We start from the raw sequence: 26,571 nt of genomic DNA on the forward strand, positions 1-26,571 counted from the left end.
AGTTTGTCAGAGGCTTCTCTGCAAAAACTTCGTGGTAGGAACAAATCGGTTGTCCTGCTAAATACAACATTAAATATTATGGAATATCTGATTCAGCCCTTCTCTCTGAAACATTTTCTTTATCGGTATTCCTAAGCCACTGTTATATTTTAATATACTCTTACACCTTCATTAAGTAATCAATCCAGTTCACAACATACTTAAACTCACTGGAACAAAGACACTATTTTACATTACTCAGCCCAGGCCAGTGTGTTCACAACAAAGGTAACTGCTTTTAGAAAAAGGGAACATTAATGTATTTTGTGTCAAGTCATGTTTCTGAAATTTCTCCATATGTTTATGTTAAAATGTTTCCACAGATTTTAGGCCTATCAAAGGATTTTATATCTGATATCACAATACTGATTTTGGCAGAGGGCTCTCTTAGAGCTAGTTCATCCAGTCGTCAGAAGTAAAAGGGGAAACTCATTTATCCAGCTATCGGAAAGAAAATAAAATGTTGTTTGTGAGGGCTCTCTTCAACATGGTGGCGAAATGAGAGTAGGTACAGAGAGAAAGGCCGGGAACACTTTAAAAATAAGTTTTGTTCTATAGATATTAAAATGAAAGTGTGTTTTTTATATAAGGGTGATCTTCTGAAGAATTTATTGAAAAGGCTGTATTTGAAGACCCGTGCTTTTACAGCTAAAGCTGGATTTCTCGGCCTGTGCATTCAAATATCTATGCCAGGATTTTTTCGAGATGTGATTCTATAAGATTCAGCCACAAACTAATGAAATATTTAAAGCTGATTTTAAGCTAAGATGTTGTAAACAAAGCAATGCACAACTGGTTTGGTCAGCAAACTCAGGGTTGGCACACGCCTGCTAAATGGTAACAGAGAGGGAGCCATGCTAGCCTAAACGCTATCAAAACAAAAAGCAGTCAAGTAGCACTTTAAAGACTAGCAAAATAATTTATTAGGTGAGCTTTCGTGGGACAGACCCACGAAATGGGTCTAATGGACCTGCAAAATGGTTGTAATTATTACTTCATGGCTCGTTCACAGGTTCAATGTGGTCTGGCAAGCTGAACTTTGCCTCTGATACCAGCAGCCCAAGGGCTCATTTTTGTGGATACAAAGTTTGCATCCATGCAGGGCTCTTAACCATGCAGCTGCAAGATTCAGCTCAGGCACATCCGTTTGTAGCACTGGGGCACAAAAAGTTACATGTTGCCTTTTTAGCATGGCACTCCTAGTCTAAAAATACTACTGCATGTCCTTACCTCTGGGAATAACGTCTTAGATTATTGCCAAACGCAAGGATTGTTCAAACCCATTTTTTTCCACACTCAACTCTGTCAGCTTGGCCTGAAAAGTAACTCCTTGCTAGTTTCACTCCCCGCTTTCACTTTCAGATTCTCCTCTCCTCCTCCATTGTTGCAGCCTTCCGGATTGTAGACCCAAGGGGATGATTACGCGGTATTGCAAACACCAACCCAACCCATTCAACAATCACGAGTCCTGTAATGTTTGAAAACAATGTGAGGTTTTTAAAATAATACACATGGGGTTTTTTTGGTGTGTGCCTTCTGGTGGTTTGCGATTTCAGGGTGCATTTGGGTTATATTTGCAACTTTTTGCCTGTAACTAGGATGGCTAGATGCTTTTTTTCTTAAATGAAAGCTGAGCTGCTCGTAGTCACCTGGCTCCAGGAGCTGGGACTTTCATAAAAATCACAAAACGGGGCAATGATTTTTTTTTTCCATCTGAATGAGATTTTGGCTGAAAAAATAAGAATTTATGAATGCATTTCCATTAGCATGAGGCTTTGTGAGATCTTCCAGAAATAATCATGCATCGTTGGACGTAACGTAGCTGGCGTGTTGGGCCAGGTCTTGTAAACATTCCCCTGCTTCTACTCCTGGAAGTAAAGTTACTCGCCCACTTACATGTTTACAGGAGTGGGGCCTGTGTCCCTTTAAACCCCAGAGCCAAACCTCACACTCAACACAGCAACAATCTTCTTTGCAACAAGGAGCTGCATCATCTATTTAATGCATAAGCTTCTGACCCGCATAAGCACGCCGACAGCTGATTCCATGAGACATTTAAAATCTCATTCAAGGATTTTTTACAGATCCTGTTAATTTCCCCTACTCGTGAGCTCCGCATAGCAGAGGAGCTTGGGCATATTAGAAACAGGTAGGTTACTGGGACGCCAATTTTAAATGCAGATCAAGGCAAAAAACCTGTCCCCTGTGATATGGTTAGATGCCCATTTGCTCATGACATCAATTACATAAAATGGCACAGCAGGAGCTGTGCTGTCTGGCGTTTGTTACACTACACCGTTGTACCACCCACATTCCTGTCTAGGCTAGGAGATGCCCCTGGCTGATCTGTACTCAGCATGGATGGTGGAACAGTTCAGCTCCATCTCCGTTCATTTTCATCCCCAGTGAGGAGGGACCAGGCAGCAGGATGGGGACTCTGTAGTTAACCGGGTGTAGCGTAACATAAGCCAAAGAGCACAGCTCTTGCTGTAAGCAAATGGGCAGCTAACCATCCACATCTGCTCCTGGGCAAGGCAACCTGTGCCAAAGCAGCAGCCGACTCAATTGCCTGCAAAGAATAAACCCACAGAAAGTGGGTCCTGGAGAGTTTCCAGGAACACTAAGGAAGCAAGCGCAGGAGGCCAGGAGAACCCAGGAAACCCGTGTGGCTTTTTCAGTGGAAGCAGTGACTGCAGGCTGCGACCTGAAGAAACAGGAAGCCAGGCCTGGCGCTTCCAGCCACTCCCAGGCCTTAGGAAGGAGGAGACCTGGAAACCCTAGCTTAGTGAGAAGAACAGGGAATGTTTAATCTGACACGAGCTGAGAATTTCCTTTGGGTCTGTTGAACTTGTTTGTGCTGTGTGTATGTATCTTCCCCCGCTGCACCCAGCCCTGGACACTGTAACTTCGAAACCGACTCCCAGGGAAGCAATTATCTGAGCTTTAATCTTTCCTTTCTCAGTTGCTCTGTAACGTCTGGTTTCTCTGGGTTGTTAATAAAAAAGACCATGACCTGGTTCCTATGTCCCAGAAACCAGGAGGTTCTGCGTGCAAAATCAGCTATTAAGAGAACGAGAGATATTTTTCAAGCTCGCTCCCAGGGAGGGTTAAATAGCTTGAGGGCACCACCGGGAAGAAATTCCCAGATGCTTCTTCCTGGGGTTTTTAAAGGTGGGGAGCAGAGTATCACCCAAGGCCAGGGCGTTTGTGACCTTGGGGAGGTTTTAAACAGAAGCCCTTCGTTGCGAGGTGTTTTAAAGTCTTGCACACTCAAAGTGTCCTCCAAGTGAGGAATGGCCTTGACACAAGTCCTGTGACATTTGGTGTCCTTAAGGCCCCAGCTCCTGGAGTCATGTGATAAGGATTTTCATAGCTTCCCAGGCCAGGTCATCTGGCACAGGCCAAGGTACTGCTTCAAAATTGTTCTTGTTTGAACCGGGACCCTATTCTCGAGAGAAATCACCAGTCGGGATTTGAACAGGCAAGTCAGGCCTTGGGGTGGGGGCGAGGTCATTTGCTGTACAGCCTGGACCAGGAACCTTGCTAAGACCAGGGCGGGCTGACACACGGGAGCGTATCCTCAGCCTCCGGGCTAAGTTCTTGCTCCTTTAGGGCTTTGAGTGGAGGCTGCCGACCCATTTCTGTTTGCAACCCACCCTTGCTGCTGCCGTGTGCGCCTGGCACAGCCGGTGGTTGAATTGCAGACATCACGTCTCCCTTGGGATTTTTGCCCTAGTCTTGTAGCTGTAGCGAGGCGACGCTACCGGTGTGGGGTCCGGGCGTGTTCTGCTCCGGGCTGCGTTGCTAACCTTTGGCTGTGTGTGTGCTCCCTCCGGACTGCTGCATTGGCTTCCGCGGTTAGCCGATGCAACGGACCGCTGGGAGGCCCCCCCCGAACCACAAATCAAGCAAGGTACGAAGGAGCTGGAACCAGGGTTATTGTCGTTGACACGTGGCCTTGAGCACTCTGGGTGGCCCCACTGGGAAGCCGGCAGTTTTACACTAGTCCACGCCTGTGCCTTGACAAGGGACTCGACACGCTTCTGGAGGGCAGGGAGGCCCCGATCTGTGCCCCAGCTCGGGCGACGCAGTCCTGGTGACGTACACTTTTATACTTACGTGTGCATTACATGTCCCCGGTGCCACCCCTAACTGTAATGTGTTGACACCCCTTAATGTAACTAGATCTTACCCATTAGCTTGTAGCTGGGCCCATCAAAACACCACTATCCATCACGGCCCTGCGCTGAACCTGGGTGGGAACGTACCTTGTTCTAAGCTGTTATCTACGGGGACGATGCTGGTACCATGCAACATCGTACCTCGCTGGAACGCCTTTCTGTGTATCACCAAGGTCGTGCTGCTGGGTGATTTTAGGCCGTGACTTACCAGCACTCTGTCTCTTCCTGCATTCCTGGGAGCAGAATCTACCTCGCTCGGCTTTTGCTGTCATGTAGCTTTGGCCTCTTAGCTTTGCTTGTCAGCTCTGCCCCTCCCTCTTCCTGGGACCCCACTCTTTAAATACCCCTCTGAAACCACCCCCCCACTCATGCATCTGATGAAGCAGGTCTTTGCCGACGAAAGCTCATGCTCCAAAGTATCTGTAAGTCTGTAAGGTGCCACAGGACTTCTTGTTGTTCTCGAAGCTACAGACTAACACAGCCACCTCTCTGATACTTGTTAACAAAGCCCTGGCTGCTGTTCTGGCCTTATGCTATTAGGGTTCACAGCCGGCCCCCTCATTACTACAGTAATTAGCTAACAAAGCATGCCGCAGACTGCCCCTGTACAGCAGACCAGGCCGAATACATCCGTCAGCTAGCTACGGCCCTCCACTCAAATGATGCAGGGGCTTCCTAATGCTTTTCCCACCAGCCTCATGCTCTCTGGTGCATGTATTATGAGACTCCAGGTAGGTACGAGGGGAGAGCGTTGACTTTCTAGGGCTCCAATATACATGGGGAATTTTGCCTGGGCTGTTTGGCGGCTTTGTCTGAAATCCTGTTTTCCAGGTAGGGCCCATGTAACACAGTCGATTTTTAGGAGGGCTAAGTCCTGGCACAGGTGGTTTAACCAGCTCATAGGCAGCCAGGCAAAATTTTATCCATGCACGTTCAGCCGTTCGGGGAGGCGGTAGGTCACGGACGGATACGTTGTGGCAGAGATCACATCCCGTCAGCTCCCCTGCGGACTTTTTCTGACCGTTGCCGGCTTGGGAGAGGGATGTAACGATGCCGTGGGTTTTAGCCACCTGTAGCACTTCTGGGGACTAACGTCACAACCAGCCTATGCAAGAACAAGCACATCCCATCTGCCTTCCCCCTGGGTCCCTGGAATTCTTCCATCCACCGATTGCGTCTCGTCATGAACCAGACCTGAGAGCTCAGCAGAGCAGGGACTGGCTTGTTATTACAGGACTGGACAGAGCCTACCGTGCATCCCTAACCCCTGATGTAATGCAGCTGGTATCCTCCCAGGCAAGGCTGCTAACAGCTACCCACCATTTCCCTCTGGGCGCTGGAGGGCTGGTAAGAGAACTTGAGAAGGGCTTCCTGCCAGGGGCAGCGCCCCGGGGCTCTGGTGGCCCAGCCTGGTTAGGGAAGGGTTCCCTCGAATCTCTCTCTCATTAGAAGGGGCACAGGGAAGGTCATTCATTTAGAATGCTCCAGGTATCAGTGCGGGGGCCCAGAGGGAACCCACAGAGGGCAGGTCCCCAGTCGATGACTCCGGGTAAGAGTCCTGGGACTGCTCCAGGAGATGGGAGCTCACCAGCTTCCCATGGTCTGGGGGAAATGAGGAACCCCAGGAGGTTCTAGCTTCCACCCCCCGTGGCAGGGCACGCCAGGGCTTAGTACCAGCCAGAGCCACGGTTCCTTCCAGAGACCGGCTGCATGCTTGGCCCACAAAATGCAGCTGCTGCCCTGCATGCAGCCCAGGCCAGAAGGCAGCAGGCCCCCCGGCGAATGCCTCACCTGGTCACTCCCACCAGGGAGCAACGTGCGAGAGGAAGTTGAGCCAGACACCAGGGAAGGGGGTGAGCCAGCCCATGCTTTGCCTGGCACCCAGCCTACACTGCCGCCCTCGGTAGCAAGGGACCCATTGCTCAGCTAGTCCTTGGCAGGCTGTGCTGGGCGCAGACGGGAACGGAAGCCCACCCACTAAGGCAGGCGGAGGTCAGAGCTGAGCCCTACCATTCTGCTCCTTTGCTCACCTTCCTCCTCAGGGACGGGGAAGGGGCTGGAGGCAGGAGCTTTGCTGGTTCTGAATTAGCCCAGCCCCTGTTGTAATGGCCTCCCTGGCTGCAGCACCCTCCCATGGCACTGTCATTGGTCTCGCTCTGTGGGACACCTGGCCCATGGGTGTAGGACTCGAGCCCACAGGGCCATTTGCTGCTGCGACGAGGCGGGGATTGTATCCCCCTTGTTATATGGCACCTGTTCTGCTTTCCTGGAGCAAGCCCGTGTGTGTGCCTCAGTTTCCCTGGGCGTTGCCCCAGGACCTAGGTGGCAATGGGCATGTCGGGCGTGAGAGCTTCTCATGTCGTTTGTCACCTGAGCCTGGGGGCGGGGCCTGGCCTGGGCACACCTTTTGCCTGGGAAGCAAGACAAAAGCTGGAGGAGAGGCCCCGCTGGTGGGGTTTGGACAGGGCAGCTTTGCAGGAGGGAGGGCCAGGGCCTGGCTCGGGGACCCCTCTGGGCCCCTCTCCCCCAAGGGGGATGATACTGACGGCTTCTGGTTTCCGTGCTCAAGTCAGTTCTACGCTGCGTCCCTGTCGCCCGAGAACCTCCTGTTCTCCCTGCTGCGGGAGAGTCTGTCTGCCCGAAGCTGGGGGCCAGGCCTGGGGACCCCCTCACCCCTAGGACCCTCCCCAGCAATGCCTGTCTGCAGCTCCTCTAACTGCGTCCCGCGGCAGCAGCCCAGGGAGGCTGGGCCGGACCCGTGGAGAGGCCCACGTGAGCTATCCAAGCACACAGCCAGCAGCCAGATCCTGAGTTCTGCTCTTTAATCCTGCACCCCTTCTCCGCTCTGGCCTTGAGCCAGATGTGTGGCAGCCTGCCTCAGTTTCCCCCTCGGTAAATGAGGGCTCATGCCCTGCCCTGCCCCCAGCGGCAGAGAGCCCAGTGGCTGTGCAGAGCTTTGGGGGCAGCTCACTAGTCCTTGCCCTGTTGAAACAGATGCTCCCACACACCACCCATCAGTGGGGTCCCAAAGGCAGAATGGGCTCGTCCCCACTGTCTCACCGGGGGACGGCCAGCTGGTGGGACACCACTTCCACTGCTTTGCGGTGACCCCTTCTGGCTGGTCCAGGGACGGCGGCACAGGGAGTCCCAGGCAGGCTGGGGACATAATCAGGGCTCCCAGGAGGAGGAGCCACTCACCTTCAAAATGCCGCCTCCCGCTCCGCCGGGGACAACAGGGCAGGGAACTTACCCCTCAGCACCTCCTCTCCCAGCTGGCGACAGCCACCCAGAGGGGTCCTAGCCCGGATCCATTTCAGTTTCAGACTTAGCCCGATTCCCCTCTTGAAATGCAGCCAGGTCTGGGGTGGAGCACATCACACACACACAGAACGAACGGGTCCGATCAGCACCCTGCTGCAGGCGGGTTTCACGCTTGCTCTTTCCATTCAATGTGGGGCAGTACAGCCAGCGTCAGAGGACGGGAACCAGCTTCTCAGCCTGCTCCTCACAACAGCTGTCGGGAGGCCAGTTCCTGGCGTGGCAGAGCTGTGTCCTCAGCAGAACGGGGCTGGAGAGGCGGCAAAGGGCTCAGCAGCAAGGCTCGACTATTCTAGCTCGGAAACGCGACTCCATCGCCAACGAAGGCAGAGCTGCGGTGCTGGGTGCCAGGAGGGGGCTGGCCCAGGGCTTGTCGCGGTAGCTGGCCCAGCGGCGAATGGAAAGAAAGGGACTTCCCCGGCCCTGGGATTCTGGCAGGAGCAGGAATGCAGACAGCAAATCAGTCCCCAACTGCTAGCAGGGCCTCCTGGACCAGGCGTGGCTCGGAGATCTCGCCCACCGCAGCAACGACAGACCCGTTGCTGGTGGAGCTGGCGGGATCGGCGGAAGCGGCGCCCCCCCACCGGCTGCTCCGGGAGGACAGGGAGGGGACAGCTGGAGCCAGGCGGCTCGAGGCTGCCTCTCCACGGAGGGAAGCAGCTACGGACACGCAGCGCTGGCTGGGGGACAGGTGTTACGCAGACACACAGCGGCCCAGCGAGCACCGTCCAACTAGTTTATTGGCCTCGTAACAGACTCCTCCACGGTCACCCTCCCCCAGGGCACGGCCAGGGACGTTTACCCATCAGGTGGCGATGGGGTGAAATCAAGTACCCCCTTAACGGACCAACGACCCCTGGGCAACCGGCCCGCTTCACACCCGCTCTACCAGCAACCGGGCGCACCCACTAATCCATCAGAGCCCCTGTGCCACATCGCAGCCGGACCGCCTGGCCTGGGTGCGTCCCTCGGGCGAACGCGCCAGCCCCGCTCCCGCAGAGAGGCGGGGCGGGGAAGTAGCAAACGCCAAGGCGGGCGAGCCAGCGCCCCAGCCGGGCCCGACGTCACTGCAGCTCGCCCAGGAAGGCCAGCAGCGCCCGGTGAAACTCGCGAGGCTTCTCCAGGTAGCAGGCGTGGCCGGCGTCTGGCAGCACCACAGCCCGGTGCTTGGGGAGCTGCCGCAGGCTCTGCAGGGACTGGACGCCCAGGCCGGTGTCGCGCTCGCCGGAGACAATCAGGGTGGGGATCTGCAGGGAGCCGGACAAGGCGTCAGCCACCAGCCCGCCTGCCTCCCCAGGAGCATGGAGCCACCGCCTTGGCCAGCGTGGGGCCTGGAGCCCCCTCCCCAGCCCCAGGGAGCGTGGGGCCACTGCCTCAGACAGCTTGGGCTCTGGGCTGCCCTCCCACCCCCCGTGCCCCAGGAAGTGGGGTTCTAGCCTGCTCGAGCCCCATCCCCCAGCTCTCTAGCTGCAGCTGATCAGGGCGTGGGCTGCTGCACCCGGGCCAGCAAGCCGCTGATGTTCAGTGACCAGAGCAGCTCTGGGCTGCAGACACAGCCGGACGTGGCTCCCTCGAGTCAGGCCCCAGTTCCCCCTACGGCTCTAGGGACCGGCCGCTTCCCCTCCTCACCCTACCTGGACCTGCTGGTACTGCCCTGCCGTGTACTCCTCGGTCCCCACCGGCGCCACAGCCACGAAGCCCCTCAGCTGCGCCCCGTGTGCGAGGACGAAGGGGATGGAGTAGCGACCGCTCATGGAGGGGCTGATCAGAACCGGCCTCTGCAGCCTCAGCTCCGTCAGCGCCCGCTGCAGGAAGGCCACCCGGCCCTGCTCCGTGGAGCCGGCGGCGGAAGGCGGGGAGCTGCCGTAGCCTGCCAGGTGCAAGGAGAAGGGTCAGGTGCCCCCGAGACCCAGGCACGGGGCAGCTCCGAGCAGCAGGAAGGTGCCACTCGCCGAACCCGCCCGCACCCCGGCGGGCAATGGATTTCCCGAGGGATGTGCCCCTGGGAACAGCTGCTCCCGGCCGTGTCCTGAGCCAGAGTCGCCAGCGCCGGGGGAGTCAGCGGGCCAGTGCGTCGCTGGCACACGCACCAGGTGAACAAGCAGACGAGCTGCGTCCGGCCGCCCCTGGGCCTCGCCGGGGCCAGTAACTGTTGTGAAACCGAACTCCCCGGTGACACCCCACCCCAGAATACACCCCCAGGCCCGCGAATGGGGGTGGGGATTGCCCTGGGGCCCACCGATTTAAAGGCTCTCCATGCCGCTAAGGCACTGCCGGCTCCTAGAGCCCAGAGCCCTTTAACTAGCTGGCGGGCACGGCTGCGGCGCTGCAGGCAGAGCTTGGAAGGCGGGGGTGGGAATTGCGGGCTGCCTGGACAGCGCCGACCGCACGTCCCTAACCCCTGCTGTAATGCAGCCGGTATCCTCCCAGGCAAGGCTGCTAACAGCTACCCACCATTTCCTTCTGGGCGCTGGAGGGCTGGTAAGAGAACTTGAGAAGGGCTTCCTGCCAGGGGCAGCGCCCCGGGGCTCTGGTGGCCCAGCCTGGTTAGGGAAGGGTTAACTCGAATCTCTCTCTCGTTAGAAGGGGCGCAGGGAAGGTCATTCATTTAGAATGCTCCAGGTATCAGTGCGGGGGCCCAGAGGGAACCCGCAGAGGGCAGGTGCCCAGTCGATGACCCTGGGTAAGAGTCCTGGGACTGCTCCAGGAGATGGGAGCTCACCAGCTTCCCATGGTCTGGGGCAAATGAGGAACCCCAGGAGGTTCTAGCTTCCACCTCCCCGTGGCAGGGCACGTCGGGGCTTAGTACCAGCCAGAGCCACGGTTCCTTCCAGAGACCGGCTGCATGCTTGGCCCACAAAATGCCCCTTTTGGGAGTGTGCCTCCCCCACACACGTTGCCTGTTGGCTCCCCTGCATACAGGCAGCACCCCAGGAGGTGGCGGGGTCCCTGAAACTGACCGCTTCAAGAGGCACAGGGAAGCCACGTGCCAGCGGCAGAAAGTGACTGGGATCTGCGGGAAACATATTCCTACCAGGCAAGTCGAGGGCAATGGCACGGTAGCCTTCCTCTGTGAGCAGGGTGAGCGTCCCCAGGTCCTCCCACGTCTTGGAAGTGAAAGCCTGGCCGTGCAGAAACAGCACCTCCAGCCTGCAGAGCATGCGACAGAGGTGGCGTCTTTGCTGAGCAGCAGCGGAGCCTGGGGCGTTAGCCCCACAGGCGCTACGTCCGGTCTGCCACCCTTCTGCAGCTCCAGGGTGGCCCCTGGGGCAGCTGCTCCGGAATCGGATCTGGCTCATCCCTGCTGAGCACAGGAGTCGCTTCTCCCACCAGAGAAGTGCAGCCACCTCTGGGGCGGAGCGTGGCAGCTGTTTCAGCACTCAGCGCACCGCACAGGGGAGGAAGTGAAGACCACGCCCCAGGGGTCCAGCTGGAGGGCTGTCCAAGAGCAGGTCTGATCTGGGGCAAAGCCTGTCTTACCAGGAACGACAAAGCACCCAGAGTGACAGCTAGTGGTCAGGAAGTGGGTGTTCCAGGCTCCCCCAGGAGCACAGCTCCCCGATCCCAACACCAGGCCAGGCTGAGTTACAGAGAACCGCACCGGCTACTGAATCACCCGCCCCCAGTTATCCTTGGAACCCTCCCGGGCCCGTACCAAAGAGCCACACGCTGCTCATCCGAGAGGCTCGGGCCGGAGCGCAGAGCCCGGAACGGCTTTAGGACGCAGGCCAGGAGCCTAACCCACCTGCTGGGGCTGGGAGTCCCAGCTCTCTGGAGCAGGAAGCCTTCCCGATACGAGACGGCCGGGCTCCCGGCGATGGTCCTCATTAGGACGGTGGTGTTGGCATCTCCCTGGCCCTTCTCCTCCGCCCTGGGCTCAGGCTTGGGGCCGCCCGCCCTGGCCGTGAACCTCTCGTGCTGGATGGCTGGGAGCAACAGGTAGAGGACGAAGGTGACCAGGATCCCAAGGATCAGCAGCCCCAGCCTGTTGCGGATCAAAGCCATCATCCTTGGTTCTGGGAGAGGGGCAGAGAGAGTCACGTGACGCCCAGCTCATTGGAAACACAGAACACAAGAACTGGAAGGGACCTCGAGAGGTCATCAAGTCCAGCCCCCTGCCCTCACCGCAGCACCACGTGCCATCTAGCCCACCTAGGTGTGTCTATCCCACTCTTCAATATCTCCAGCGATGGAGATCCCACAACCTCCCCAGGTAACTTATTCCAGTGTTCAACCACCCTGACAGTTGGCAAGTTTTTCCTAATGTCCAACCCAAACCTCCCTGGCTGCAGTTTAAGCCCGTTGCTCGTTGTCCTGTCCTCAGAGGCCATGGAGAACAATTTCCCTCCCTCCTCCTTGTAACCCTCTTTTAGGTACTTGAAAACCACCACCATGTCCCCTCTGAATCTTCTCTTTTCTAAAGCAAACGAGCCCAGTGCTTTCAGTCTTCCCCCACGGCTCATGTTTTCTAGCCCTTTAATCATTCTCGTTGCTCTTCTCTGGACCTTCTCCAATTTCTCCACATCTTTCTTGAAATGTGGGGGCCAGAACTGGACACAATACTCCAGCTGAGGCCTAATGAGCGCTGAGTAGAGCGGAAGAAGGTCTTCTCGTGTCTTGCTCTCCACACTCCTGTCAATGCATCCCAGAATCACGTTTGCTTTTTTTCCAAGGGCATCACACTGTCGACTCATATTTAGCTCATGGTCCACTCTGGCCCCTAAGTCCCTTTCCGCAGGACTCCTTCCTAGACAGTCGCTTCCCATTCTATATGTATGAAGCTGGTTGTTCCTTCCTAAGTGGAGCACTTTGCATTTGTCCTTATTAAACTTCATCTTGTCTAGCTCAGACCATTTCTCCAGTTTGTCCAGATCCTTTTGAATTCTGACCCTGTCCTCCAAAGCAGTCACAACCCCTCCCAGCTTGGTATCATCTGCAAACTGAACAAGCGCACTCTCTATGCCAATATCTAAATCGTCAATGCTGTCAGCATCTTACTGAGGGTGGTGCACCTCAGCACATGCCTGTGTGCACATAAAATTTATTCTACATAGGGATGGAAAAAATTAAGTGGGGACACAGGCCAGAGGAGCCATTGGGGGGAATGTGGCCGGGTTGCATTGGCTGCTAGGTCTCCGTTAAGTCTTATAAGTTAGTAAGAAATTGTTTAGGAATACGGTAAGTCCGTAAGAAACCCTGGCTGTTCCTTCATCAAAGTAATGGCTCTCTCTGAAGCGAGATGTCCTTTGCCTGAGTGAGGGAAGTCTAAATTTGCGGGTGTGTGATGGAATCAGCCCCTCAAGCCGGCCTGGCTGGACAAGCAGCTGAGCCCTGCAAAGGATGTTGTTTCTGTGGAACTCTTTGCCAGAGGACACTGGGAAAGCCCAAACTGCAACAGGGCTCCAATAAGAAAATACGTCCATCAGTGGCAATCAGCCAGACTAGGCAGCGACAGCGTCCCCAGCCTGTTTGCCAGAAGCTGGGAACAGCGGATGGGATGGATCACTCGCTGGTTACCTGCTCTGTTCACTCCCTCTGGGGCACCTGCCATCGGCTGCTCTTGGAAGACAGGGCACTGGGCTGGATGGACCTTTGATCTGACCCAGTGGGGCTGTTCCGATACTCTTCTCTAGAAGTATCTGCCCCCTGCTGGAACCCACCAGACCCACTCCCCTCCCAGAGCTGAGCTAGAGCCCAGCAGCCCTGCCGGGTTCTCTCCCCCACTCCCTGCAGAGTCAGTAACCCAGAGACATCAGAGATGAACACCGGGAGGCTGACCAATCTGTGTGCCTTGAGCCACTCGCCCCGATGTCATCACGTTTGTATTAGTGCCAAGGGGGCTTAGCATTTAATTCTTTCTTTTCCATAGGAAGTAGAGACCAACTGCTAAGTGACCTGGGAAGAGGCGGTGGGTGGGAGCAGGGTGGGGAGGTGGATGGAGTCAATGCATCCCCCCTACCCCGACTTGCTGCTTGGCTTGTACCGAGCATGCTCCCATAACGGGGCTGACGCCCCGTCCACACTCTGCCCCCTGCCCAACCGAAACGGTGCTGGGGCGTCCAGGCCGGGTGCTGCCCTGCGGAGGGCTCAGGGAAGCAGGTGGTGTCGGTCTCTCGCTGCCTCATTCCCTCCCCTAGCCCCGGTCAGTGCCCACCGGAGGCAGGCCAGGCTGGAGCCCCCTGGGTCAGGGGTCTGACCCTAGCCCCCACCTGCGCTGCCCAGCCCCACCTGGAATCCCTCACCCCGGGGACCAGCTGGGCGCTGTGCAGAGGGAGAGTTTAACAAGCAGGTGCCCCATAGGGCTCCTCCTGCCAGTGGCCTTCACAGCCTGCTGGCACCCCCAAGTCCCAAGCGTCTATCCTCCAGCTCTGGCCCCAACCCTGATCTCCTGCCGCCCACGCCACCTGCCCCCCTTTCCTGGCCCTGCTGTCCCCACCCGTCACTCCCACCTGCCCAGAACCTTCCTGGCTCAATGTTCCACCCCAGCACACGCAGCAGCCCGGAGAAACCCCGGTCTGGAGCCATGGGGCGGGCAACAGGCTCCTTCCAACCCCCCAGCATGGGCCAAGGCAGGTGCCCAGGTGCACATTCTTCCGTTCAGGAAACAGCCACTGCATCACCTGGGGGCTTAGAGCCAGGGCCTCAGGCGGATGGCCGCAGAGGGCAGCATCCCCTCACCCCCAGGACAGAGGTGGCAGCACTGAAGCTTCCCCATACCCAGCCCAGGGACGAGGGATCCAGCCAGGGGGAGAAAGCAGACGCCAGTCTCCATGGGGGCCAGTCATCCACAAACAGGTCTGCTCAGCCCCACCACCCCGGGTGGGATCCGAGGCCACTGGGAGGCGACAGACTCCCTGGCCCATTGGCTAATCAGGCAGCCTGGACCGCTGGGCTCACTGGCAGAAGACGGCCTGGGTCTGCCCTCGCAGCAGGGCCATTACAGCCCCTTCACTGCACTCCAACGCACAGGGCCCCACACAACACCCTCAGGAGGTCAGGGCTGCCTGGAGCCTTTTCAGGCTGCGCCCTGGCACAGGGTGGAGGGGATGGAAGCGCACGGTCAGCGCCCGCCCTGCAGGAGGATCACAAGCAAAGACGGGTTCTCAAGGGAAGGAACTGGCTTGTTGCTCCGGAGACACTTTCTGGAGCCAGAGAAACACTCGAATGCCGCAGGCGACGACGGCTCTCGGTCGGAGGTGCTCACTGGCTGCCCTGCAGACTTTCTCCCAGACAACACCAGTGGGCCCAGCGTCCTCCGGGTGGCCCCATTACTCCCTGGGGCCAGCGGGCAACAGCAAAGTCTCAGGGACAAGACTTTCAAAGGCTTGCCCAGAGGGCAAGCCACGCACTCTGCACGGGAGCACAAAGGCTGGGTGCATCCCCCAGGCTATTTCCTTTTAGGGCCTTAAGATGCGTGGACGCACCACACTGAAGAAGCCCAAACACTGAGTGGCAACCGGACCTTTGAACAGGTACAGGGTCTCCCATCAGACACTCGCCCGGAGGACAAATCTCCTGACTGGAGCTGAAAGCTGCCGGGCTAGGGAGGAGCACGTAAGTGACATGATAGAAACTAATGCGCATCCCATCCAGGAGAGGACCAAGGCACATTACAGAAGACAGCGGAAGCCCACTTCCGCCACCACCGGCATGCGGCCACCTCTGGGGTGAAACATAAGAGCTGCTTGAGGATGCCCAGCAACACTCGTTTATTGGTTATATTGTGGCGGTGCCATGGGCTGCCACCGAGGTAGGGCCTTACCACATTCACAGCCATGCTAAATGCATCACAGACAGTGACATCTGGCCTTTTGTGGGCTTTCACTCGACATTAGACTGATTTCTTAGGGGAGAGCAGCATTTCCCAAATTGGGGACCTGACCCAAAGGGGAGCTGAAGGGGGAATCACAAGGTTATTGTAGGAGGGCCCCGATATTGACCCCTTACTTCTGTATTGCCTTCAGAGCTTGACAGCTGGAGAGTGGTGGTTGTAATGTTGGCCGGGTGCCCAGCTCTGAAGACAGCAGCCTGCCAGCAGCAGTACAGGAGCGAGGGTGGTAATACCATACCCATGTCTCCTTTACTTCTCTACTGCTGCTTTCAGAGCTGGGTGGCCAGAAAGGAGCAGCTGCTGACAGGGCCCAGCTCCACAGACTGCGGCACAGAAATCAGGGTGGCAACACCATACCCTGCCATCCATCTGTCCTGCTGCTGGTCATAGCTCTGCCTTCAGAGCTGGGTACATGGCCAGCAGCCGCCACTGTCCAGCTGCCCAGCTCTGGTGCCAGCAGCTATGCAGAAGTAAGGGGAGCAGTACTGCAACCCTCCCTACAATGACCCTGAGACCCTCATACAGCTCCTTTTTGGGTAGGACCTAGTATGCCTTGTAAGCAGAAGGAGCTGATTACCCAGATGATTAACAGAGCACCCACAGCCAACAGCATCGGTTTCCATTGGTGGTGCACATCCACACAGGCCTCAGTGCACATAACAAAATTAATTTTGCCCCGGGTGGAAAAGTTAGTGGGAACTCTGAACACCTGACAATCACAACACTGAAACTTCAGATTTCAATCGCTGAAATCATGACATTTACCATTCTAAAATTCCTAGGATGGCGAACTTGACCAAAATGGACTGCGACTCTGGTAGGGCCCTACGCACAGGGATGAGGCCTCTGGGTGCTAGGGACCGTACACAGCCAGACAGTCCTGGCTTCCAAGTGCTAACAGATGAGGGCAAACACGACTCCTCTGTGTAGCTTGGCCCTCAGGGCTGCTCTGCCCTGTGGTAAGCGCCCCAGGTTCCTTACCACCCGCCAGCAGGCAGGTCTTTCTCGTCAGGCTCAACCCCGTGCTATGCACTGACGACCTCGTCTGATCTCACGCAGCAGGCAAGCCACGGACAGGCCATCCCTGAAGACACAGGTCTGCCCACGGCGTAGGACCTTTCCTTGGGCTGGGTACGGGGCGCAGGCCAGAGCCCTTTCCAGGCTGAGGGCAGGGAAGGAGGAGACCTTGTGGCCTTGAAGGTTGGCAGAGCCCTGCCGCCTGCACAACGCTCTCTTGGGACGGGACATCGGAGAGGGTCATCAGGATGGTGCCACTGCCTCTCCCCCGGCGCTCCAGCTCATGACCCTTGTGGGAACCTGGCTCAGGGTCTCTACCCCCACAGGAGCTTCCGTCCCAGTTAAATCCAGGTAAGCTGGCAACAGGCATTCCAAGAAGGGGTCAGATCTGTGTCTCCCCCAGCAGTCAGGACCCCCACCACCCTGACGCTCCAAGCCCGGGCCCTGTTGTCCAGCTCCTCCAGCCAGCACTCTGTCTCCAGGCAGCCAGGGCTTCCACCTTGCCAGCCGTCTCCTCCACCTTGCACACAGGGAGACCAGGGCTAGGCCCACCACGGCCTGTTCCAGCCGCGCTGGGGTGGCATCGGCCAGGGAGAGGCGCGTGCCAGCCCGGCACCTGCTCCCTTCTGGGCACCCTGGAGCCCGCCCCGCCTAACCTCACCCCCGCCTGGGCGCATCAGGCCCGGGCCGCTTTGGAGCTCCGCCCGCCGATGGCAGAGCCTCAGGGCTGCCCGGCCCAGCTCTGCCTCGACCTCCCCGCCTCCAGCCGCGCTCCAAGGCAGCCGGCCCCGCCGTGCGCCGGAGCGCGCCTGGTCCGTGCGCCCCCGCCTCCGCGGCGCGCCCCTGCCCGGCCCTCGCCCGCCTGCGCCACAGCGGCCCGGCCCCAGCGCCCCCTTACCGCCCCGCTGCGCACCGCCCGCCGCCACCTCCGCCTCCGCCTCCGCCGGCCTGGTACCGCACTGACCCGCCCCCTGCCCGCCCGGGGGGCCGGCCGGATCCAGCCCCACGGCTCCGCCTAGCGGCGGAAGGGGAGAGCGCACGGCTCCGCTCTGGGCCCCGGACACCTGCTCCAGCACCTCTGCCCAGGCGCAGGCCTGGGGAGCGCCTTTCGGCCCCGCCAAGGGCGGGCGGCTGTGCAGACCCTCTGGGGACTTGCTCTCCCTAGGGCTGCAGGCAGGGGAGAGGAGGGGGCGGCCTGGGGGCAGCCAGCTCCCTGCACCGCCCAGGTGCCCCTCAGCAGCCAGGCTGGGCAGGGGCAGCTCCCCGGCCTCCCTTCGCCCGGCGCTGGGAATGGGCTGCTCGGGAGGGACCACTGTCCACGCCCTCCGGGGCGCCTGGCACTGGCCCCATCAGAAGCTGGGACAGACGGCCTTTTGGTCTGCCCCAGGGTGCGCTCCTGGTGCCAACAGCACATCTCCCAACCCCACCGGGCAGCAGCAAGGGCCCTCCCCACGGGGGAGACCGAGGCACAGATGCACGAGCGCTCTCCGGCTGACAAAGTCCGGTTTAGAGGTCACGACTGGCTCACGTCCACCTCAGTCCAGATGAGGTACACGTCTCATAGAGCTGCAAGGGACCTCGGGAGGTCACTGAGTCCAGGCCTCTGCCCTCTTGGCAGGACCAAGCACCCTCCCTTTGTCTTTAAATCTATTTGCCCCAGATCGCTCAAGCCCCCTCTGGGTTGAACTCACAACCCGGGTTTAGCAGGCAGGAGACCCCGGCAGCTCCTCTGCAAACCTCTTGGCTCATTTGAAATAAAAGCTACACGAGCAGGTCTCTTCCCGCCGTCGGCTCTGCCCGTGCCGAGCAGAAACATCTGTCATGGCGCCGGCGACCCCTGCAAACTAAGAAGGGACGCTGCGGCGTGAGGGCCGCTGCCTCTAGGACAGGGCAACACCACCTACGCATCTGTTTGAACGCCAATGCACCCAGCAGGAAAGCCACCAGCCGCCGCCACGGGTGTGCACGCTCCCAGCAGCTGGGGGGTAGCTCTCGGGGCCCTGGAGACAAACAGCCGCCCCAGGTGGCGGTTGGGCCAGCTGAGCTTGGCTAGCCGGGTTGAAGAATAAATATGTCTTCAGAATAACGTGGCTGGCTCCCCGCTGGAATTGCAACTGGCTGGACCAGTCCCAGGTCCTGCCTATGCTTAGGTGCTGCAGTGCCTAGGGGCTGCTAACAGGGCTGCATGGGGGGGGCGTTATTTCACACTCTGAACTCCTACACTGGGCAGTTCCCCATGCAAACTGGGCCACCGCCACCCTGCTCTCTGGGGAGGGAAAGAAGCAGGGCTATCAAAATGAAGCAGCCTGCCCGGGACAAGCTAATCTCACCCCCCTGCAGCCACAGCCCACCCAAACCTCCCTGCAATCACAGCCTGGCTCTCAGGGCAGAGCAGCCCCCACGGCTCACACGGGGCTGCAAGGCCCCAGCAGTGGCACAGAGACCCAGCTGGCCCTGCAGGAGGAGCAGCCATAACAAGGGAGGCCATGGGGAAAGGCCAGGCCAGCCAGGCAGAAGTGGCGTGGGGGGTGGCCACCAGTGGCTAGCCACACAGAAATGGCACAGAAGACACACACCAAAGGGCAGGTGGGGGACCAGCTCCCCCACCCCGAAATCACTAAACCTTGGGGGTAATATCTGCACCACACTCCGATCTCCGTGGCCCCGTTGCAGAGATCCTGGACTGGAGCCGCCTTCTCTCCCTGCAAGGCCAGTAGCCAAACCACTGCCCGACGCAGCGTGTGGGCAACGCCAGCCCCACACCCAGCTGGCCTGGCGCCTGGGAGGAGGGAGCCTGGTGCCCCGGGGAGACCAGCTGTTTGCACTGCAGGAGCTCATTACCACCGGGCAGAGCCCTCGGGTGGATTGGGGTTTGCTGCTGTGGCTGCAAGTCGCAGGGAGGATTTGGAGGCCGAAGGGCCTGTGAGGCGGGTGCTCGCCCTGGGGGCCGGGAGAGCAGGAGCAGGGTGGGGGCGCAGGACAGACCTGCTGGGAGGTTTGCAATGAAATCACATGAGCTGCCGGCTGTGGGGAGGGGATGGACGCTCGGACACCTGTCTGCGACCGGCCCAGCTGCTGCCAAGGGGAGTCACACCAAGGCAACCTGCTCCGTCTGCAATTAACATGCAACAGTGTCCCCTGCTCTCTGGGCCCCCAAACCCAGCAGCGTTAGTGGGGGTGTCCTGCTCCCTGGGCCCCCAAACCCAGCACGTTAGTGGGGGGTGTCCCGCCCTCTGGGCCCCCCAAGCCCCTTCTCCTCCCTGCACGTGGGGCGCAGCCGCAGCGCGGAGCGGAAGGAGGCCGGACCGGGCGGACGCTGCTAACCGCTAGGGGTCACTGCGCCCCGCGCCCCGCCCCGGCCGCCGCCGCTTCCTGCTCAGCTCCGGCCCGGAACGCGCCTCGCCGCCCGCACTGCCCAGGCCCGGCCTCGGGAGCCCTTTCTCCTCCGCGCAGGTTCCGGCCGCCGCTGGCACTGCCGCCCGGCCCGCAGCGCGAGCATCGGGCCCAGCTCTTCCACACCCGCGGCGCCAGCCGGGGCCCCCCAACCCGGGGGTGCTGCTGCCCTCTGGGGCCCCCAAACTCTGCAGCGCTAACCAGGGCCCCCCAAACCCAGGGGTGCTGCCCTCTGGGGCCCCCAAACCCAGCAGCGCTAACCAGGGCCCCCCAAACCCAGGGGTGCTGCCCTCTGGGGCCCCCAAACCCGGCAGTGCTAACCAGGGCCCCCCAAAGCCAGGGGTGCTGCCCTCTGGGGCCCCCAAACCCAGCAGCGCTAACCAGGGCCCCCCAACCGGGGTGCTGCTGCCCTCTGGGGCCCCCAAACCCAGCAGCGCTAACCAGGGGCCCCCAAACCCGGCAGTGCTAACCAGGGCCCCCCAAAGCCAGGGGTGCTGCCCTCTGGGGCCCCCAAACCCGGCAGTGCTAACCAGGGCCCCCCAAAGCCAGGGGTGCTGCCCTCTGGGGCCCCCAAACCCAGCAGCGCTAACCAGGGCTCCCCAACCGGGGTGCTGCTGCCCTCTGGGGCCCCCAAACCCAGCAGCGCTAACCAGGGGCCCCCAAACCCGGCAGTGCTAACCAGGGCCCCCCAAAGCCAGGGGTGCTGCCCTCTGGGGCCCCCTCCTGAAACCAAGTTCCCAGCCTTCCCCCCCCCCCCGTCCCCCGCCTGCAGGAGGCCCGGCCAGTGACAGGACGCAACCCTCTTGGCTCAGCTTCCCCGCCCTGTCTGCACCGAGCGGGGACAGGGACCGTCACAGGCCGTTCAGGGGGCACAGGGCTCACTCCAGTTCCTTCTCTTTCAGGGCCGCTGAGCACAGACAGGGAAGCCATGGCTGCCCCACAGATTACCGAGGGCACCATCTCGGTGGATGGGCAGAGCCTGTTCTACCGGCGGGCAGAGCCAGCCCAGCAGCTCCCCCGGCTGTCTGTCCTGCTGCTCCATGGCATTCGCTTTTCCTCCGAGACCTGGCTCAACCTGCAGACGCTGACCACGCTGGCGGGTGCTGGCTACCGCGCGGTGGCCATCGACCTGCCCGGTACTGCTGCTCAGCCCTGGGGCTGGGGGGATGGGGGAGAACAGCCTTCAGGTGCCTGGGTGGCATAAGGTCCCTGGGGGAGGCAGATCCCCTGGAGGAGCACTTTTACTGTGCCAGCTGTAGCACCTTCCCTGCCCCCCTGAATTCTCCCGTGGGACAGGATTGTCTGGGGAAACCGAGGCACAGAGAATCGCATGCCTGACCCACCTGAGTCCAGTCAGCAGCACAACCGAGATTAGAGCCCAGGTGTTCGGACTCAAGTCCCCCCTTCTCCTCTCCCACTTTGACCAGCCGACACCACCCCGTCAGGGCCTTGGGAGCAGAACCCAGGTGTCCTGGCTTCCGGCCCTCCCCCTCCTACTCACAGGGAAAGCTGAAACCTGATCTTGTTGAGATACCAGGAGCTAGGCTGCAGCCATCTCCTGCCCCCCATCTATGCTGTCTGGCTGTGTCTACACGAGAATGGCAACAGGGAAATCCCGACGGAACCTCTGGGGTGTGTCTACACTTGCATTCCTCTTTCGAAAGAGATATGCAAATGAGGTATATATTTGAATATTCAGCACCTTATTTGCATATTTGAATTTCAAAAGAGCTTCTTTCGAAAGAAGAAAGCCAGTGCAGACGCTGCTCTTTCAAAATTAAACCCATCTTCGAAAGAATCCTTCTTCCCTTTATTTAATAGGAAAGAAGCTCTTTTGAAATTAGAATATGCAAATGGCTGCTGAATATGCCAGTTTATACCTCATTTGCATACCTCTTTTGAAAGAGGAATGCAGGTGTAGACACACCCCTGTCGACAGATTGCAGCTATACACAACTTGCTCTGTGGACAGAGAACAGCCGGTCTGTGCTGCCTTCTGGTGTCAGAAAGCGCAATGGCAGCTCTGCAAAGAGGGCTGCCCGGCAACCAGAAGCCCTCTCTGTGGATAGAAGCGGCAATACTGCATGTCTGTCCACAGTACTGTGCCGCTGGGTTCTTATGCCTCGACTTTGGGGGGATGATTCTGTCGAGACAAATGCAGAGTTCCGTCAAGAGCCTGTCGACAGGATGCTCTGAGGGCGTAGACGCTCCATGAGTTATGCCGACAGAAGGCCCCTTCTGTTAACAAAACTCTGGCATAGCCCCAGCTTTCTTGTCTCCGCCAAGGGGGCGGCGTGCGGCTACTGCCGCCCACCCGTCTGTAAGTGGGGTGCAATGGGAAAGCCCCCTCGCTGCTCTCTCGCCAGGGGCGTCATTAACACAGATTTGTTTCCCAGGGTTCGGCCGTTCCCAGGAGGCGACCGCTCCGGCCCCCGTTGGGCAGCCAGCCCCGGGGGGGTTCCTGAAGGCCGTCCTTCAGGCCCTGCAGCTGGAGCAGGCGGTGGTCGTCAGCCCCTCCCTCAGCGGGATGTACTCCCTCCCGTTCCTCTTCCAGCACAGCCCCCTGGTCCAGGCCTACGTGCCCGTGGCGCCCATCTGCACCGAGAAGTTCCCTGCCGCTCAGTACGCCAGCGTCAAGGTACCGGGAGGGATGAGACACCTTCGCTTGGGCCCCGGCAGCCGGGCAGGAGCAGGGACTGCTGGGCTGGTGGATGAGTAAGGTGCTGGGCGGATGGCGGGAAAGGATCACAGAACCCCAGGAGGTCATCTAGTCCAACCCCCTGCCCAAAGCAGGATCAGCCAGGTTGCAGGGGATCGTTCCTGCAGGGCTGTGCAGGGAATGTCCGGCAATAACACTCCAGCTTCCATCCATAGAGGGCTCAACTCGGTCAGGGACACAGCCGGGCACCAGCCACAGCCCTGTGCATTCCCGGTGTGGCCCCACCTCGCATGGTGGCATTACACCCTGCGTCCTATGCCCCTGCACCAGAGGCAGAGCCCTGTAGGAGAGAGCGGAGCTGTGGGATACGCTGCATTTCCCAGGCCCCTTTCACCCCGCCCTGTGCACACTGATCTCCCTTCTTGGGCGTTGGTCCAATGGGCCGGCCCCCTCCATAGCTAACTGCCCTCTCCTTTTAAATCAGCTCGCTAGAGAAAATGTTCCTTCTTCCTCCCCCCATGGGGAATTTGTAACCCCTCCTCCCAAAACTCGCCCAGCTGTCAGGGCCACCCCACACCTGGGACTGAGGGCTGCATTCTGCTGGGCTAGAAGTAGGGTCCTGGGCCCAGTGGTACTGGGTCACTCCTAGCCCCAGCCTCCCCGTGGCCCCAGAAACCCAGTCCTTGCATGCAGCCTGGGCACCTCGCCGGCGGGGCGAATTTTAGCCCCTGGTTTTCAGTGGCTTAGTTTGAACGTTTTTGTTCTCTCAACCCTCTGCAGTAGGAGCAGATCCTGAGCAGCATCAGAGCAGGCAGAGGAAAGCAAAAAGGGCTTAAGACCATCTTTACGCCTCCCCTGCAGCTTGATCCTGGGCTAGCCGGCAACTGGGCCGGTGCCCAGGGTAACCCAGAGCAGCCTTAAGGCTTCTCTGCCTTCTGCAAGCTGCCCACAGCCTCTCCGGGCATTTCTGGCACTCGGGATTCCCCAGCTCCAGGGTAATCCCCTGGGCTGTAGTCCCTGTGGTGATGGTTCATTTGCACCAGCACATAAACTAGGGAAGTGGACTACAACAAATAGTCCCAAGAAAGTGTATACTCTCCTGCAGATGTAAAATATCCACGGCATATCCAGACCCCACCACAGTCGCCCAGGCTCCAATCCTTTGGATCTTCAGCCATCCCTACTTTGAGCCTCCAGTTCTCGCCCCTCTGACACACACCCGGTTTCTTAGCTTCATGATTTGCCATCAAAGCTGACTCCAGAGAGGGGCCTACTAAGGCTGCAACCTGGCCTGAATCCCGGGGCCCTGCCTCCCCTCTCCTCTTGCATCGCAACAATTAGAGCGTGCGCGGCAGCTGTTCCCGATGACTGAACTCAGGTGCTTTGTGTTCCCCCTTTGCTAGACCCCCACGCTGATTGTGTACGGGGACCAAGATGCCCAGCTGGGGGAGGTGAGCCTGAACAACCTCAAGAACCTGCCCAATCACAAGGTGCTGATGCTGAAAGGAGCGGGGCACGCCTGTTACCTGGACAAACCGGAGGAGTGGCACCAGGGCCTGCTGGAGTTCCTCAAAAGCCTGGAGTGACAAGCAGCCTCTCCTTCTGCCGGGGGGCACAGGATCGGGCCTCCCGCACAGGATCTGGGACCACCACTTCCCTCTCCTACTTGAGCGGGTACTTAATCTGTGGCTGATTGCTGGGATCTGATGATCACACCTACAATGGGGGTTAGCGAAGGGAGCCTCCTGGGAGCCGGGCGCTTGCTCCTGTTCCTTCTTTAAGTGATTGGGGTCACGAGGTCTGGAAAAGCAGACTGGCCACTAGCCTGGGGGGAGAAGAGGCAGGCAGGGCGTGGAAAGCGCCTCAGTCACCTGCCAATCCCAGTCCACAGCTGCCTTGCAGCCCCTGGTTACTCCAGCCCCACCTGCACCCAGCTCGGTGCACACCCCCATCCCGACCGAGCAAATCTTTTCATTCCATGTGCAGAATAATTTTTGTGTGCACCGAGGCAAGTGGGGCATGCGCACCACCCATACGAACACAGGCTGCCGGCTGGGGGCGCTCTGCTGATCAGCTGGCAGCACCTGACTCTCTCCTGAGCGGCTGCCCAGGGAACGCTGCCCAGCACCCCAGCCCTGCAGGTGTCAGCCAGAGCACCTTACAGGCTGACACCTGCCCCAAGGCTGCTTGGCTCAGGAGCCGCGCAGAGGCCAAACTGCTTCCCAGTCCAGGATCATTCCTCTTGAATCACAAGCTCTGCAGCCCTTGCATCAAACCCTTAGTGAGCAAATAAAACTCAGACCGAGGCCTGTCTCCCTCCGGCTCTCTTCCCCTGCCACTCCCTTGCATACCTCCCACCCCTGACACCTGGCTGCCTCGCCCAGGAAGCCCATTGCCATGATGGAGGGGACCCAGATTGCAGAGTGAGTGGGGTCTGCCCCACGCTGGAGCAGACCAGGCCTTACGGTCAGCTGCTCCAGGGCCCTTTGATTGTTGCAGAGGCAGGCCTACAGCAAGGCACCGGCCAGCCGGACTCCTGGGTTCTATTCCCAGCAGCAGCGTGAGGGCCTGGGGAGCAGGCGCCCCGCTGTGATTTGCAGACTCTAGGAGCAATTGCGTTCCCCGTCTCTTGCTGGGGTCCAAGACCCTGGGCTGCCCCACGCCAGAACCACATGTGGTCTCCCTGCTGGCATTACACGTCCGTCTCCCACTTGTCCCCCGGGGAAGGTCCCTGGGTGCCCTGCCCCTTTACAGACCCAGCTGGCTCTATCGCAGGGCTGCCGGCCTCCGTAGCGGCCCGTGGCAATACCCCCTTTGCACCGGCCCTGCCCCCCGCTTCGTGCTGGGCCCATGGACCGGGTGATCTGGCTCCCCATGGCCCAGGAGAGTGGCGGGTGCCCAGCCCCCAGCCCTGAGTACAGACACCAGCAGCTTCCTGGACACGCCGGGGATTACCGAGGGAGCGCCCGAGCCGAGCAGATGGCGCCTGGGCTAAAGCTGCCTGCCACATGCTGCCCGGCCGGGCCGGGGAGCGCGCTGAGGCTCCCCAGGCACCCTGAGGGGCGGAGGTGGAGGCCGGCTAAGCCGATCAAGCCCAGCATTAGGGCCTGTGGGGATTTGGTCCCAGCCGTCCAGTGTCCATGAGCACCACCTGGCCGCCCAGGCCTGGCTGGCTGTGGAGTGGACCCCACAGAGGAAATGCTTCGTCCCACCACTAGGGGGCGCTCCCCCACCCACCCAGCACAAGCATCCCCACCTCCCCCACCCAGCCAGCCTGGTGCTCAGAGCTGGGGTTAGCCCAGCTGGCAGGGCCAGGCGCCGCCCAGGGGCCCTGCCGGGGATCCGGCCTTGGGGCAGCTCCCAGCTGAGCTCCCCTGCAGGGCTGGGGAGCGGGGTTCGAAGTGGGCCGAACCGGTTTTGGATTTCGGGGCAGGGCGCAGCGTTGGCACGCCCAGGCTTGAGCTGGATCGGCCGGGGCGGGGGCCCAGCTCTGCCCAGCGCCTGCAGGGCTGGACAAAGACGCCCCGGCGGCGCAGTCCTGGCCGTGCCGTCTCCGCTGCCGGGAGAGGCCCCATCCGACGGCTGCGCCCACAGCACCCAGGGTTCCTTGGGGGGCAGCTGCGGGGGCGGCCCAGGTTGGCCAGCTGATCCAGAGAGAGGGGTCCTCCCTGCGCAGCCTGTCCCAGTGCAGGAGGGCTCCTGGCAGCCCCACGCAGCCCGGCCCCGTCGGGGAGCAGGCCTCCCTCTTGTAGATGGCTCTTGCGTTCCTCTCTGGCAGGCTGAACCGCAGCTCTCCTGTTCCTCCTGCATCCAGCGGCGTTAACGCAGGAGGCGCCTGACGCCCCGGGTGGATCCGGTGCCGAGATGGAGCTAGGGTGTAGCTGGTCATTACCAGGGCAGGCAGCAGCCCTTGCTGAGGTCTGCCTGGGCCGTGCCAGGGCAGCCGGTGCTGGAGAAGGAAGCTGGCGGGGCAGTCACAGCCGGGCCACCGGGGAGCAGTGTGGGTGGCACAGACCCCCTGCACTGCCTGGGCACAGCCGGTGCGCCAAGAGAGGAGGCCGGCCCAGCTGAGCTGGACTGTGGCAGAGGTGCCCGGGACAGGGACTGCCTCATGCAGGGGTCAGGCAGCACCG

At 59.8% G+C, this 26,571-nt stretch overlaps 2 protein-coding genes across 2 annotated transcripts; one reads left to right on the forward strand and one right to left on the reverse strand.

The window, feature by feature from the left end:
- Positions 1-8,262: 8,262 nt before the first annotated feature.
- On the reverse strand, positions 8,263-19,885 carry LOC142019259 (protein ABHD14A-like). Its single transcript, XM_075005880.1, has 7 exons — positions 19,785-19,885; positions 19,228-19,326; positions 17,285-17,553; positions 11,284-11,554; positions 10,573-10,688; positions 9,173-9,408; positions 8,263-8,785 (listed from the first exon to the last, which is right to left on the reverse strand). Exons 1-7 carry the CDS (start codon positions 19,883-19,885, stop codon positions 8,603-8,605), a joined length of 1,275 nt encoding a protein of 424 aa, XP_074861981.1. The 3' UTR covers positions 8,263-8,602.
- On the forward strand, positions 19,724-24,744 carry ABHD14B (abhydrolase domain containing 14B). Its single transcript, XM_075005149.1, has 4 exons — positions 19,724-19,839; positions 20,682-20,915; positions 22,176-22,417; positions 23,842-24,744. Exons 2-4 carry the CDS (start codon positions 20,708-20,710, stop codon positions 24,022-24,024), a joined length of 633 nt encoding a protein of 210 aa, XP_074861250.1. The 5' UTR covers positions 19,724-19,839; positions 20,682-20,707; the 3' UTR covers positions 24,025-24,744.
- Positions 24,745-26,571: the final 1,827 nt, after the last annotated feature.

The sequence above is a fragment of the Carettochelys insculpta genome, chromosome 11, assembly GCF_033958435.1.
Source record: "Carettochelys insculpta isolate YL-2023 chromosome 11, ASM3395843v1, whole genome shotgun sequence".
NCBI lineage: Eukaryota > Metazoa > Chordata > Testudines > Carettochelyidae > Carettochelys > Carettochelys insculpta.

Excerpts from the sequence above, each read along its gene's own strand:
- ABHD14B (XM_075005149.1), top strand. The coding sequence starts at position 20,708 with ATGGCTGCCCCACAGATTACCGAGGGCACCATCTCGGTGGATGGGCAG. Across the intron at positions 20,916-22,175 it reads GGTGGCCATCGACCTGCCCG|GGTTCGGCCGTTCCCAGGAG; the intron begins GTACTGCTGCTC and ends TTTGTTTCCCAG. Across the intron at positions 22,418-23,841 it reads CTCAGTACGCCAGCGTCAAG|ACCCCCACGCTGATTGTGTA; the intron begins GTACCGGGAGGG and ends CCCCTTTGCTAG.
- LOC142019259 (XM_075005880.1), bottom strand. The coding sequence starts at position 19,885 with ATGCTCGCGCTGCGGGCCGGGCGGCAGTGCCAGCGGCGGCCGGAACCT. Across the intron at positions 19,327-19,784 it reads TGGGCAGTGCGGGCGGCGAG|GGCGAGCACCCGCCTCACAG; the intron begins GCGCGTTCCGGG and ends CCCGGCCCCCAG. Across the intron at positions 9,409-10,572 it reads CATTGCCCTCGACTTGCCTG|GCTACGGCAGCTCCCCGCCT; the intron begins GTAGGAATATGT and ends TGCACCTGGCAG.